The sequence below is a fragment of the Geotrypetes seraphini genome, chromosome 5, assembly GCF_902459505.1.
Source record: "Geotrypetes seraphini chromosome 5, aGeoSer1.1, whole genome shotgun sequence".
In the NCBI taxonomy this organism is placed as follows: domain Eukaryota; kingdom Metazoa; phylum Chordata; class Amphibia; order Gymnophiona; family Dermophiidae; genus Geotrypetes; species Geotrypetes seraphini.
Window position 1 is genome coordinate 101,440,606 of NC_047088.1, and position 15,856 is coordinate 101,456,461.

Here is a 15,856-nt window from a genome sequence, read left to right on the forward strand (position 1 = left end):
TATGTCCCATTTTCAACGGGACAGTCCCTTTTTCGGACCGACCATCCCGTTGTCCCGACCCACCGCTTCGGGATACTGAAATGTCCCGTTTTCAGGGACAGCATCCCGAAGCTGTGTCCGGGAACACCAGGATGAGCAATCACTTTCCCTCCCTGCCACGCTGATTCAAACCCTGGGCCACCGCCGCTGCTTCTTGCCTTCTTCCCGTCGGAGAGGAAGTTCTGGGCCAGCCAGTCGCTGCCTGACTGGCCTTAACTTCCTCTCCGACGGGAAGAAGGCAAGAAGCAGTGGCGGCGGCCAAGGGTTTGAAATCGGCATGGCAGAGAGGCAGACTGGCAGGCAGCGACGGACGGGCGGGCGGGGTTTTGAATCCACAGGGGTGGGGGTGGGTGGGGTTGAATCGTGGGGGGGGGGGTTGAATCAGGCACTGGAGGGAGGGAAGGAGGTAGGCAGGCAGGCTGGCTTCGGAGGAGGGACAAAGGCAAGTGAAGACATAGGAAGGAAGCACTAGGGACACAGGACAGGCACTGGGAGCACTATGGACATGGGAAGGGAGGCACTGGGGCACTATGGACATGGGAAGGAGGCACTGGGGGCACTAAGGACACAGGACAGGCACTGGGGGCACTATGGACAAGGGAAGGAGGCACTGGGGGCACTAAGTTCACAGGACAGAGACACTGGGGGCACTAAGGAAACAGGACAGAGGCACTGCGGGGCACTATGGATATGGGAAGGAGGCACTGGGGGCACTAAGGACATAGGAAAGGAGGAGGGAGGGAATAGAAAGGGGCAATTGTTGGGCCTGAGTGCAGAAAGAAGGAAATGAAAGGCCATCTGCGCATGCTCAAGGCCTGTGAGTTCACGCTCTCTCCGAGATTCTCGGAGATCTCGGAGAGAACGTGAACTCGCAGGCCATGAGCATGCGCAGATGCTCAAGGCCCAGCAAGAAGAGGAGACCGATCTTCAGGCACCGGCACCAACGCACAGGACATGCCGGTGCCGGTGCCCAGGCCCAGATGACAGTAAGAAGGGAGGGGGGGAGAGCAATGCCGGTTCTCGTGGGGGGGGGGGGGGGATAGAGCAGCGCCACTGGCCTCGGGGGGTGGGAACGTATCAAAGCGAGTTTCCTTTATTTCCTATGGGGAAACTCGCTTTGCTAAACAAGCATTTTGGATTACGAGCATGCTCCTGGAACGGATTATACTCGTAATCCAAGGTACCACTGTACTTGCAATAAAGGGAAAAGAGACAGGGCCAAGGGTAAGTAGGAAGGTCTCTTCATATTTCTTCCTAATGGTTAGACCACTCGGTTTACTTCTTGACTTGCCTCTCATGAAAGCAGTGATCAAGATTAGTGCACTGGTACTGAAGTCCTGATGAACGAGAAATAGGGCTCAAAGAATAATAATAATAATAACTTTATTCTTCTATACTGCCATAGTCATGAGACTTCTAGGCGGTTCACTCCGAAGAGAGAGAGAATGAGAGAGCTTTCAAATGAGGGTGACGTTCCTAATGAGTAAGACTTGGCATCTCTGTAAACATAATACAAAACAAATGTAGGGACACAACAAGGGAAGCACATTCATCTAGCCTTAGCTAACTACTAAGGCCGAGGCATTAGTTCAACAGTAGCAGATTAATCTTTCACCTCACTAGAACTGCACCATTTTGTAATGTTACAGTTCTTTGCCAACTCCTGGCTGTTCTACAGATACCTTGGACTAAGTTATAGAAAAGACTGTAATACAGGGCAATAGTCATATTCCCTGCTAACAGTGTTTGATCTAATTGCTGTTTTTATGCTATTTCCTTTTTTAGGGGGAATGAGGATACAGAGTACAATGTTTACCATAATAAACCTTATCCAGTGAGTAAGGCCAAAGCTGAACATCTTGTGATAGCAGCCAATGGGACAAAGGCAAGTTGTGAATGAGACATCTGCAGACTCAATTTTTAATCTTTCTTTTACCATCAGTTCTCACAAGATGATTTTCAATACAAAATCTTTCAGGCTTAGTTCAACCTCTGACACCAGCTTTCAGTATCAAGTTACTGAGTTGTGGTAACTGTAGACTAGAGAATGACATGGGGAAAAAATTTATTCCTGTCACCGCCCCATCCCTGCGACTACCATCCCTGTCGCTACCCCGTCCCTGTGACCACTGTCCCTGCCCCATCCCTGCGACCACTGTCCCTGCCCCGTCCCTGCGACCACTGTCCCTGCCCCGTCCCTGTGACCACTGTCCCTGCCCCGTCCCTGTGACCACTGTCCCCGCCCCGTCCCTGCGACCACTGTCCCCGCAACTATTATCCCCGCAGCATCCATACAAGCCTGCAGTATTTAGCTTATTCCTTCCTTATAAGTCAAAGTTCTGGCTGCTGAACTAGAGAAAGAGATGTTCAGCTGGCAGGGCTTTGTTTATAAATTTTTATCAACACAACTAATATACTACTTTATCCTAAAGCAAAAAGGAAATAAATAAATAGAATTTTTTTTTCTACCTTTGTTGTCTGGTTTCTGCTTTCCTCATCTTCTCATTCAACTTCTTCCATCCACTGTCTGTCGTCTCTCAGCATCAGAAGAGAAGCTTCCGCCCACACACACACACTACTGCAGGCAGGCTCAGACAGCTTCAGCGAGTTACTTTACTAATGTGCCGCGAAGGGAAGGGGGGGGGAGGGGGGAGGGAGGGAGGGAGGGAGGGGCCGCGCGCGTTCCCTCCCTTAACTACTGGGACAAGACCATTCATCGCTCCACGGGGCGGTGGATGACCTTGTTCCCGTGCCCGCAGTAAGCACTTCCCCCCCTACCGTTTTGGTGGGTTACCCGCGGCTAGATGCGGTTAACAAGCACCGTGTCATTCTCTACTGTAGACCACAAATGGTCATTAGTACTCACTTTATGACCTTTAGAAGTCAGTCAGAGTTGTGGTACTTCCAAATAAAGCTTCCAGTACCAACACTGACACTAACATTCACTAGGCCCAGATTCTTTAAACAGTTGTCGGCAGCTGCTATAAAAGTGGCCACCGATCGTGTGTCAGTCATGCAATGGCACCATTTAGAGAATTGCGCCTTCATGAAATGTAGGCAGTGGCGTACCAAGGGGGGGGGGTGCACAGCCAGCCAGGTCATCCAGCCCTTCCTTTCCCCCGGCCGCGCCGCTACAATCCTACCTCCCCTGCCGACAAGAAGTCTTTCCGAAGTCAATTGAGACGTTGAAGAGGACGTTACGGGCCAGCCAAGCAGTAATTGGCTGGCCCGGAACGTCCTCTCAGACGTCGGAATTGACGTCAGAAAGACTTCTTGTTGGCGGGTGGAGGTAAGATTGCAGGCGTGGACCGGGAGAAAGGAAGGGGAGAGGTGCTTTTTTTTTCTTTCCGTGGTATGTAGTGCAGGATGTAGGCAGGCAAGCTGGCTGGCTTTAGCGCAACAGGAAGGGAGGGAGATAGGTAGGCAGACAGGCAGGCTAGCTTTGGGGGTGGAGAAAATCTGGAAGGCAGTGGGGGGGGGGACATAAGGAGGCACTGGGGCACTAAGGACACGGGAAGGAGGCACTGGGGGCACCATGGAAACAGGAAGGAGGCACTGGGGGCACTAAGGACACAAGACGGGGCACTGGGGGCACTATGGACACAGGAAGGAGGCACTGGGGGCATTATGAACACAGGAAACATAGAAACATAGAAAGGTGACGGCAGAAAAGGGCTACAGCCCATCAAGTCTGCCCACTCTACTGACCCACCCCATTAAGTCTGAGTGCTGCTCGACCCACGTAGGGATCCCACGTGGATGTCCCATTTATTCTTAAAGTCGAGCACGCTTGTGGCCTTGATTACCTGCGTTGGAAGTTTGTTCCAGTGATCTACCACTCTTTCTGTGAAGAAATACTTCCTGATGTCACCTCTAAATTTCCCTCCCCTGAGTTTGAGCGGGTGCCCCCTTGTGACCGAGGGTCCCTTGGGAAGGAATATATCGTTTTCTACCTCGACACGACCTGTGACGTACTTAAAAGTCTCAATCATGTCACCCCTTTCCCTGCGCTCCTCTAGAGAGTACAGCTGCAATTTGCCCAGTCTTTCCTCGTATGAGAGACCCTTGAGTCCAGAGACCTTCCTAGTGGCCATTCGCTGGACCGACTCAGCTCGAAGCACATCTTTACGGTAATGTGGCCTCCAGAATTGCACACAGTACTCTAGATGAGGTCTCACCATGGTTCTATACAGTGGCATTATGACTTCAGGTTTGCGGCTGACGAAGCTTCTATTGATACATCCCATCATTTGCCTCGCCTTGGATGAGGCCTTCTCCACTTGTTTGGCAGCCTTCATGTCTGCACTGATGATCACTCTCAAGTCCCGTTCCTCTGAAGTCCTAGCTAGTGTTTCTCCATTCAAGGTGTATGTTCTGCATGGATTTCTGCTGCCGAGATGCATGACCTTACACTTCTTAGCGTTGAAGCCCAGCTGCCATGTCGTGGACCATTTTTCCAACTTGATCAGATCCTGCGTCATACCATCCGTGGGATTGCTTCCACCCACTATATTACACAGTTTGGCGTCGTCGGCGAACAGCGCTACTTTACCCTGAAGCCCTTGGGTCAAGTCCCTTATGAATATGTTAAAAAGGGATGGTCCCAGGACTGAGCCCTGAGGCACACCGCTAGTCACCTCCGATGTCTCAGAGAGGGTGCCATTGACCACCACTTTCTGAAGTCTTCCACTCAGCCAATCGTTGACCCACGCCGTTAGTTTCTCACCTAACCCCATCGATTTCATCTTGTTTAATAGTCTACGGTGTGGGACACTGTCAAAAGCTTTACTGAAATCCAAGTATACTATGTCCAGAGACTCTCCCGAGTCCAGCTTTCCTGTCACCCAATCAAAGAAGCTGATGAGATTGGACTGGCATGACCTGCCCCTAGTGAATCCATGTTGACAGGGATCCCTCAGATTCCCCTCATCCAATATTGTGTCTAATTTCTCTTTAAGTAGAGTTTCCATGAGTTTACACACTATTGATGTGAGACTTACTGGTCTGTAATTTGCGGCCTCCGCTCTGCAACCCTTTTTGTGCAGAGGAACCACGTTGGCAGTTTTCCAGTCCAGGGGGACTCTCCCCGTATTTAGGGAGAGATTGAAGAGTATTGCTAATGGTTCCACCAAAACATCGCATAGCTCTCTGAGCACTCTTGGGTGCAGATTGTCCGGTCCCATGGCTTTGTTCACCTTGAGTCTTGACAGTTCTTTGTAAACATCAGCTGGTGTGAACTCAAACTTCTGAAATGGGTCTTCCATGCTTTGCTTTGCTGCTAGCCGAGGCCCGTGCCCTGGTGCTTCGCAGGTAAAGACTGAACAGAAGTAATCATTCAGTAGTTTGGCTTTATCGGAGTCTGTTTCTACATAATTCCCGTCTGGTGTTCTAAGGCGTACTATCCCGTTTGCGTTCTTTTTCCTGTCGCTAATGTATCTGAAGAAGGATTTGTCCCCTTTCTTGATGTTCTTTGCTAGAGTTTCTTCCATACGAATTTTGGCCTCCCTGACTGCTGTTTTGACCGCTGCAGACTTTTTCCTGTATTCAATGTTTGCTTCTTTTTCCCCCGTGCGTTTGTATGAGAGAAATGCTCTTTTCTTCTCCTTGACGAGGCACGATACCTCATCTGTGAACCATTGGGGTTTCTTTTTTCTTTGTTGTTTGGTTACCGATTTTATGTAGCGGATAGTTGCCTCATGAAGGATCGATTTCAAGGTTGACCACATAGCCTCCACATTAGTAGTTACTTCTTGAACCTGCAGCGTCTGATAGACGAAATCTCCCATGCGTGCGAAGTCAGTGCCCCGGAAATTGAGTACCCTTGTTTTTGTTTGTGATCTAGGAAAGCCTTTCTTAAGGTTAAACCATACCATGTTATGGTCACTGGTGGCTAGCGTCTCTCCCACCGAGACCTCTGAGACGCTTTCCCCATTCGTAAGTACCAGGTCCAGGATGGCCTGGGCCCTAGTGGGCTCTAGTACCATTTGTTTGAGCCGTACTCCCTTCATGGACGTTAATATCCTCCTGCTATCACAAGTTGTCGCTGATAGTGTGTTCCAGTCTACATCAGGCATGTTGAAGTCTCCTAATAGTACAGCCTCCCCCCGTAAGGTGATATTCTCAATGTCTTCAATTAGTTCTGCGTCCTTGTCCTCCGATTGTCTTGGAGGTCTGTATATCACACCAAGGTACAGGCATTTTTCTCCGCCTCTGGCCAGGTTTACCCAGATAGATTCCCCAGTATACTTGACATCCGTGATCCTGGTTGTCTTAATGTTTTCTTTGATGTATAGTGCTACCCCACCTCCTAACTTACCCTCTCTGTCTTGTCGAATCAGGTTGTACCTTGGTATAGTTATATCCCACCCATGAGAGTCTGTGAAGCATGTTTCGGATATTGCTACTATGTCTAGATCTGCATTAACTATTTCTGTTTCTAGTTGTAGAAATTTATTCCCTAGGCTGTGTGCACTGTGTGTGCCTCCCTAGGAAGGAGGCACTGGGGGCACCATGGACACAGGGAGGCACTGGGGGCACCATTGACACAGGAAGGAGGCACTGGGGGCACTAAGGACACAGGAAGGAGGCACTGGGGGCACTAAGGACACAGGAAGGAGGCACTGGGGGCACTATGGACACAGGAAGGAGGCACTGGGGACACTATGGACACAGGAAGGAGGCACTGGGGGCACTAAGGACACAGGACGGGGCTCAGGGGGCACCATGGACACAGGAAGGAGGCACTGGGGGCACTATGGACATGGGAAGGAGGCACTGGGGGCACTAAGGACACAAGACGGGGCACTATGGACACAGGAAGGAGGCACTGGGGGCACTAAGGACACAGGACGGGACACAGGACAGGGCACTGGGGGCACTATGGACACAGGAAGAAGGCACTGGGGGCACTATGGACACAGGAAGAAGGCACTGGGGGCACTATGGACACAGGAAGAAGGCACTGGGGGCTCTAAGGACACGGGAAGGCGACACTGGGGGAGGGAGGGAGGGAATAGAAAGGGGCAATTGTTGTACCTGAGTGCAGAAAGAAAGAAATGAAAGAAAGGATACACAGTCAATTAATAGATGTCCCCTTTTGATGAAAAAAATAAATGGTCACGTTACGTCTGACTTACTTTCTCTGCAGCAGAGTCGGCAGCTGTGCTGAGGTGCAGGAAGGTCTGGTGATGACTCATCTGCTGGCTCTGCTCCGGAAGAAGTAAGTTACGTTGGAAGGGGTGGACCCAGAAGATGCAGTCATTGCGGGACTTTGCCACAATTCCCTGCATCTGCCTGGTCCACCCCCTCTGACGTAACTTACTTCTTCCGAAGCAGAGCCAGCAGACAAGTCATCGTGGGACCTTCCAGCATGCGGCTGCTGAGTCCACTCCAGAGCAAGTACGTTGTAGTGGGGTGGACTGGCAGCCGGCAGCTAAAGTCATCGTGGGACCTTGCTGAATGAAGGGAGAGAAAGGAGCAAGATTGCTGAAACGGAAGAGTGGTGGAGGGAAAGAAAGGGGGCATGGTGGTATGGAAGGGTGGTGCTGATAGAATTGATGTACAGAGAAAGGGAAAAGACATAAGGGGGAAGGATATTGGAGGGAAAGAAAGGGGACAGATGCTGATTGAAGAGGGGTGGATGGCGAGAGAAAGGGCAGACATGGATGGTAGTGGGGAGCCTATGCTTGATTGAAGTGCAGATGGGAGAGATAAGGGAGCAAATGCAGGATGGAAATGGGAGGAGAGAAAGAAGGGAGCAGACCCTGGATGGAAGTGGACAGAGAGAGAAGGTACTAGATGGAAGGGTTGGAGAAAGAGGGTACACGATGGAAGGAGGGGATAAATAAAAGGAGGGCACATGATGGGGAGAAAAGGATTGAGTTAGGAAACACTGGAGGGGTGAGGGAAAGAGGTGGCAAGCTTTAGGTAGACAGTAAAAAAGGACATTGATGAGTGGGTAGTAAAAACGTAATCTAGACAGATGCAGAAAATAAATTGAAAAGGAAAATAAGGGAAAAAAGGGAAAGGATTGCAGAGGAGAGGTGTGGGAGAGGGAAGGAGAGGAGAGAGATGCCAGATCAATGGGGGTGAAAGGAGAGATGGAAGGGGGAGGCATACAGTTTCTGGAAGGGGCATAGAAGGAGAGAAGATGCCATATAGGGGAAGAGAGATGGCAGACAGTGGATGGAAGGAAGAGAGTTACAAAAAGATGAGGAAAGCAGAAACCACAGAACACAAAGGTATAAAAAATTTTTCTATTTATTTATTGCTTTAGGAGACATGTGTCACTGTTTCTGTGGTGCACTGTATGCAGAGTCCAGCTTCTTACTGGTTCAATTTAACCTTTGTCTAAGTATTTCTGTTTTATCCCCCCCTTTTACAAAACTGTGGAGCATTTTTTAGTGCCAGCCGTGGTGGTAGCAGCTCTGATGCTCAGAATTCTATGAGCGTCAGAGCTGTTACCACCATGACTAAAATCCACACTACAGTTTTGTAAAAGAGGGAGGAGTTAGTTTGTGATTACATATTCCATACTAGGCGAAGGTGTTTTCTGTGTGTTTGACAGACATGGTTTTTTGTTAGGATTGACTGCAGAATTGATCTGTACTAGTCTGGCTTGTTTAGTTTTACAATGGGTGTATTGATGTTGTACTGCTCACTGCAGTATTTAAGATGCTGCCTTTTCCTAGGTACTCATGTATGACATTTGGCTTGTTACTAAAAATCAAAAAATGAGGTACGCCACTGAATGTAGGCACTGGAAATGTTTTCTAAGCCTACATTACCGGTGCCTACCTTTGATGTAAATCATGCTTATGGAGGCGCTTTACGGTGCCTAATGCCACTTCTAGCATTAGCCACACCTACAGTGGACTTAGGCGTCATAAAGTGCCTCTGTAGGTGTGATTCTGGTGCCATTTATTTAGGTGCTGGTAATTTCTTTTAAAAGCACTTTTAAAAAGTGTTTTTCTCAATTTAGGCACCTAAATTAAGGTGCCATTTATAGAATATATGCCTATGTAACTTCTGAGCATCAAGTTAACCAAAGGACTAGTACTTGCAGTTCACTGCCATGACCAGTTTTCTATTGTTAACATAGAGAAATACTATTAAACCTCATCTGTATTCTCAGAGACTCAATCTCTGGATATTTCTGTCATAATGAAAATGCTTCTTTTTTCTCCTCCTGTAGATCAAAGGTGGGAAGCAGCTATACACCTGTTCACTGAGACCCACAGGAATATATGGAGAAAAACATGAATTAATGAAACAATTCTATGAGACAGGGGTTTGGGCTGGGAGGCGGATATTCCGTACTATCCCTTCTTCTGTAGAACATGGCCGAGTTTATGTAGGTATGTATTTCTTCTCTGAGATCGTAGTTCAATGGTTCTGAAATTGTAGGTATCCCTCCTTCCCATGACAGTATGGTGTGGATTGTTGGAGGGGTATGAAGATTGGCTTGCCAAAATTATAATTACAGTACATTATTAAATAAGTTGTTCATGTATGTATATATGTTGGGAACATATGGAGTATTTAGAAGTAATAATAGAGTGAAAAAGGAAGGTGCAATATAACAAGTTTGAGAAATTCTATGTTAGTCCATGGGAGGTTGGAGACTATTGTTGATAGGGTGGGCTTATCCCTTAACAGCACTTCTCAATCTAGTGCTCAAGACATACCTAGCCATTGTATTCAAATCCATCTCATTCATATTCAGTGTAGATATTCTGAAAACCTGACTAGATACAAATGACCCTAGGACTGGATTGAAAACCCTTTCCTAGAAGACTACCAAATAAATTGTGTATCTCTTCATGATAAATCCCAAGAAAGAAAATAAATCTCTTTTTCTGAAAACTGTGCAATTGGTGACGAGAATATTGTTTTTCTTTAAGCTTTTATAATATCTAATTCCATCATTTATGTGGCCTCTTTCTTTATACATTTCCTTTCAGCTCTTTCCCTTTTCTTGTCCTGGTCACAAATCAGTGCTAAGGTGTACAGCAGAATTCACATATCAGCAGGGCCACCATCAGAAATTTCTGGGCCCCTTACTATTGGGCCCCCTACGCACCCCTTCCCCCCCTGACCCCCCTTCTTCCATGGGCCGAATACACACATACTTTTCTCTGTCACCGCACTCTTTGACCAAAAGATTTGTAAGCCTGCAACCACGTCAAGGTAGACTCTTTCAGCAGGGCCCTAACCTAACCTAAACTAAACTAATCTATACCTATCTATTCTAAACTAACATATGTCTAGCACGCACAAACCCCTGCTCTATGTGGGAAAAATAACACCAGCTCATTGCTGGCGTTAGCATGTACCGCGCGTGGCGTACGCTAAAGCCACTATCATAATTTAGTAAAAGGAGCCCTATTTTTATTACCGTATTTTCACGCATATAACACGCGCGTTATACGTGTTTTTACAAACCGTGCATAGCCTTGTGCGGTATACGCGTGAGCGCGGTATATAAAATTTTTTTTACATAGTTCCCACCTCGCCCGATTCATCATTCAGAAGGACCGCTTGCACCCCCACCGCTCGCACTCCCACCCCGATGGACCGCTCGCACTCCCACCCGAAGAACCGCTCGCACCCCCACAGTCTCCCCCCTCCCCCATGGAGAAGCTGTCTACCTTGTTTCCAGATGCCAGCGAGCCCAGCTGTTTCCTCTGCCGGCGGTCCTGCCCCTTCTCTGAGCCCTGCTGCGCTGCTTCCTCTTCCGGCGGTCCCGCCCTTTCTCTGACATCAGAGAAAGGGCAGGACCACCGGCAGAGGAAACAGCTGGGCTCACTGGCATCCGGAAACAAGGTAGACACCTTCTCCATGGGGGAGGGGGGGAGGCTGTGGGGGTGCGAGCGGTCCATCGGGGTGGGAGTGCGAGAGGTGGGGAAGAGGAAGAGCGGTCCTTCCGGATGATGAATCGGGCGTCGGGGGGGCATCAGGCTTTCAGGATGGGGACAGGACTTCAAGGGGGGACAGGCAGACCTTCAAGGGGGGACAGGACTTCAAGGGGGGACAGGACTTCAAGGGGGGACAGGCAGGACTTCAAGGGGGGACAGGCAGGATTTCAAGGGGGGACAGGACTTCAAGGGGGGACAGGCAGACCGAAGGGAGTGAAAAAGCTATAAAATAAACCCACCAGCGTGTCAATGTGTTGAGAGGAAGAGATGTTCTGGGAAATTCTGCTGAGAAAACTCCGGGTCCATTTCCACCCCCCAGTTACCGTAGTCCACTCCACTGAACTGGTTCACACACTGAGTGGTGTTGTGCCTGCGTAGTTGTTTTGGGATCTCTTCTAGTGGTTTGTCAGTATCTCCTTGTGGTCCAAGGAAGGAAACTTTGTTAACCTTAGCATTGACCTTCAGAATATATTTGTGTGGCATTAGGCTATGTAGTGATCGAAAGAAAAAAACAGACCTTTGCACATTTTTGCACTATATGGTGGGTGTATGAGGAGATTCACATTTCCTGCACAGCTAAGTCCTTGTGAAGTTACCTTGTTCTTTCTGTATTTGACATCTAGCAAGGTCTCTGTTTGGAAGGAAAGATTTAAGTTATGGTAAAAGCAGATAGCGTTGCTGGTTTTAAAAAGGTTTGGACAAATTCCTGGAGGAAAAGTCCATAGTCTGTTATTAAGACATGGGGGAAGCGTCTGCTTGCCCTGGATCCGTAGCATGGAATGTTTGCTATTCTTTGGGTTTTGACCAGGTATTAGTGACCTGGATTGGCTACCATGAGAATGGGCTACTGGGCATGATGGACCATTGGACTGACCCAGTTAGGCTATTCTTATGTTATGTTCTCATCTGTAGGGGCCTTTGTTTTCACTTCTTATTTTAATGTATTTTTTTCTGGAAACTTATCAGTGTTTTTTATAATGGGAACAAAAATGGAAGAGAATTACCGTAATGTGTGTGGAATGGGGGGGGGGGGTGTTTAACTACCATAATTTCTTCAGCTAAATACCAGTAATTCAATCCACCTCAACCAGACATAGGAGAACTCACGCACCATTCACACACCCTCCAACCAAACACGTGAAAAGAAAAAAACTGTTCATTCTTATAAACAACCATATAACTTTTAATCTAGAGTTAGTGAGTATGAATTCAGCAACAAGAACAGAAATTACATGTTCATTCTTATAAACTATAACATTAACCGGTAGATCAAACGAAGTATCGAGGACAAAATAATCTAAATACAGTTACCGTAATTACGGTAAAGTTGTAAATAAACAAAGTTTACAGGTTTATTCAGTCATCATCATCACAGTCATCTGAATCCTTGAATCCATCAAAATCCGAATTGTCATCATCGTCATTAAATAAAGTGAGCACGGCCTGCAGACGATCCTCGTTTATTTCCGAAGTAATATAGTCATCATCGTCATCATCATCGCTGATATCCATGTTGTTGCCTCCTTCCGCTGCACTGGTAGTACCCGTAGTGTCATTGGTTTCATAAACAATGCCCGCTTTTCTAAATCCGTTTCGAATGGTATCTGGTGTTATTTTGTCCCATGCTGAAGCCACCCACTTGCAGACTTCTGTGAAAGTTGCCAGCTTCAACCGCCCCGCGGGTGTGTACTCGTGCATGCCGCTCTGCATCCACTCCTCCCACTCCTTTCTAATAAAAGTCTTGAATGGATGATTCACTGCGATGTCAAGTGGTTGCAGCTTACATGTCAGGCCTCCAGGTATCACAGCGATGTGGGCACGAGTAGAATTAATGTAGGCCTGAACATTTTTTTCTTTGTGGGCAGCCATGGCATCAAAAATTAACAAGGATTTTTTTGCAAAGAATCCACCCTGTCTTGCCCTAAAGCATTTATCTACCCACAATCTCATTACGTCGCAGTCCATCCATCCCTTCTTGTTGCAGTGCACAACCACACTGGTGGGCAGCTTTTCACGGGGCATAGTGACCCTTTTGAAAATGAGCATGGGCTTTAACTTAACCCCGCTAGCTGAGCAACCAAGAACGACTGTAAAACACGTTCTTTCATGCCCAGTTGTGGTGATGGCAACAGATTTAGTACCTGTGGGGGCTATGGTTCTTGTCGCTGGAATGTCGAATGCCATTGGAATTTCATCCATGTTGATGACGTCCTTTGCAGTGATGCCAAGTTCAGATATTTCTTTGGCGACAAAGTCACGGAAATCAATCAATTTTTGCTGCCAGTCATCTGGAAGTCGCTGGCCAACAGTTGTTCTCATTCTAACTGATAGTCTGTTCCTTTTCATAAATTTTGAGATCCATGTGAAGCCAGCTTTGAAGTCGGGTATTCCTCTTCCATTGGCAAGTAGTTTTGCCTTCATCTGAATTGCAACAGTAGAGACTGATTGATTTTGCTCCCTTCTCGCCAGAATCCACTGCTTCAAGTCATCCTCCAGCTGAGGCCATTTTGGTTTGGCCCCACGATGTGCCCGTTTTCGCGGATTGCATTTCTCCAGTTCCTTCTTATCTTTTCTCCATTCACGCACCGATGTTTCTCCAACATCGAACTCTCTCGCTGCGGCCCGGTTGCCTATTTCCTCAGCTTTCGCAACGACTTGAAGCTTAAAGTCCGCTGTATATGACTTTCGTCTCATTCCTGCCATTATGGCGGTAAATTTAAATTTAATTGATAAACTCTACTACCGGGTAGATATATGCAGAATACCAATCTGAAGAGATCAAATTAAAATGTGGGCTCTACATGCAGCATTAATCTTTTATAGGCTTACCCAAAGGCTGAGATGCTGTTGTATAGTCAAAATAGTATTCACTGGGCAAATTACAAGGCCAGATAGAGGGGGGCCACAGCCACGTGGTGAAAAGCACACCGCCAGAAAAACCGCCTTGGTGACAGGTCAAAAGCGCGCCCCCACAACCCGGCGCAGAAAACTAAGCGGCAAGCATGCTCAGACCATTACGCATGCTTACAGAGCTGGGAGCAGGGCAGGGCGGGCGAAAGTAGAGTCGGGGCAGCGAACGGAAAGTCGGGGCAGCCAGAGGAGAGTCGGGGCAGCCAGAGGAGAGTCGGGGCAGCCAGAGGAGAGTCGGGGCAGCCAGAGGAGAGTCGGGGCAGCCAGAGGAGAGTCGGGGCAGCGAACGGAGAGTCGGGGCAGCGAACGGAGAGTCGAGGCAGCGAACGGAAAGTCGGGGCGGGTGAACGGAGAGTTGGGGCAACCAGAGGAGAGTTGGGGCAGCCAGAGGAGAGTTGGGGCAGCCAGAGGAGAGTCGGGGCAGGTGAACGGAGAGTCGGGGCAGGTGAACGGAGAGTCGAGGCAGCGAACGGAAAGTCGGGGCGGGTGAACGGAGAGTCGGGGCAACCAGAGGAGAGTCAGGGCAGCTAGAGGAGAGTCGGGGCAGCTAGAGGAGAGTCGGGGCAGTGAACGGAAAGTCGGGGCAGGTGAACGGAGAGTCGGGGCAGCCAGAGGAGAGTCGGGGCAGCCAGAGGAGAGTCGGGGCAGCCAGAGGAGAGTCGGGGCAGCGAACGGAAAGTCGGGGCAGTGAACGGAAAGTCGGGGCAGGTGAACGGAGAGTCGGGGCAGCCAGAGGAGAGTCGGGGCAGCGAACGGAAAGTTGGGGCAGGTGAACGGAGAGTCGGGGCAGCCAGAGGAGAGTCGGGGCAGCCAGAGGAGAGTCGGGGCAGCCAGAGGAGAGTCGGGGCAGGTGAACGGAGAGTCGGGGCAGGTGAACGGAGAGTCGGGGCAGGTGAACGGAGAGTCGGGGCAGCGAACGGAGAGTCGGGGCAGCGAACGGAGAGTCGGGGCAGCGAACGGAGAGTCGGGGCAGCGAACGGAGAGTCGGGGCAGCGAACGGAAAGTCGGGGCAGCCAGAGGAGAGTCGGGGCAGCGAACGGAAAGTCAGGGCAGCGAGAGGAGAGTCGGGGCAGCCAGAGGAGAGTCGGGGCAGCGAACGGAAAGTCGGGGTAGGTGAACGGAGAGTCGGGGCAGCCAGAGGAGAGTCGGGGCAGCCAGAGGAGAGTCGGGGCAGCGAACGGAGAGTCGGGGCAGCCAGAGGAGAGTCGGGGCAGCGAACGGAAAGTCGGGGCAGGTGAACGGAGAGTCGGGGCAGCGAACGGAGAGTCGGGGCAGCGAACGGAGAGTCGGGGCAGCGAACGGAGAGTCGGGGCAGCGAACGGAGAGTCGGGGCAGCGAACGGAGAGTCGGGGCAGCGAACGGAGAGTCGGGGCAGCCAGAGGAAAGTCGGGGCAGCCAGAGGAAAGTCGGGGCAGCGAACGGAGAGTCGGGGCAGCGAACGGAGGGTCGGGGCAGCGAACGGAGAGTCGGGGCAGCGAACGGAGAGTCGGGGCAGCGAACGGAGAGTCGGGGCAGCGAACGGAGAGTCGGGGCAGCGAACGGAGAGTCGGGGCAGCGAACGGAGAGTCGGGGCAGCGAACGGAGAGTCGGGGCAGCCAGAGGAAAGTCGGGGCAGCCAGAGGAAAGTCGGGGCAGCCAGAGGAAAGTCGGGGCAGCCAGAGGAAAGTCGGGGCAGCGAACGGAGGGTCGGGGCAGCGAACGGAGAGTCGGGGCAGCGAACGGAGAGTCGGGGCAGCGAACGGAGAGTCGGGGCAGCGAGCGGAGAGTCGGGGCAGCGAACGGAGAGTCGGGGCAGCGAACGGAGAGTCGGGGCAGCGAACGGAAAGTCGGGGCGGCATGCGCGGTATACCCGTGAGCGCGGTATATAAAAATTTCTTTACATAAATTTGTGTTTTCCGTGCGCTATACCCGTGTGCGTGTTTTACACGGGTGCGCGTTATCTACGTGAAAATACGGTAGTTAATTATTATTATTTTTTTCCAATGCTCAAT

At 49.9% G+C, this 15,856-nt stretch overlaps 1 protein-coding gene across 9 annotated transcripts in view; it reads left to right on the forward strand.

The window, feature by feature from the left end:
- HSD3B7 (hydroxy-delta-5-steroid dehydrogenase, 3 beta- and steroid delta-isomerase 7) overlaps positions 1-15,856 on the forward strand; it is a 209,624-nt gene that overhangs the window by 182,250 nt on the left and 11,518 nt on the right. For all 9 annotated transcript variants that reach the window (XM_033945298.1, XM_033945304.1, XM_033945303.1 and 6 more), the window contains 2 exons: positions 1,825-1,924; positions 9,233-9,395. In XM_033945298.1, coding sequence (XP_033801189.1) covers positions 1,825-1,924; positions 9,233-9,395 — 263 coding nt within the window. The remainder of the gene's footprint in view (positions 1-1,824; positions 1,925-9,232; positions 9,396-15,856) is intronic.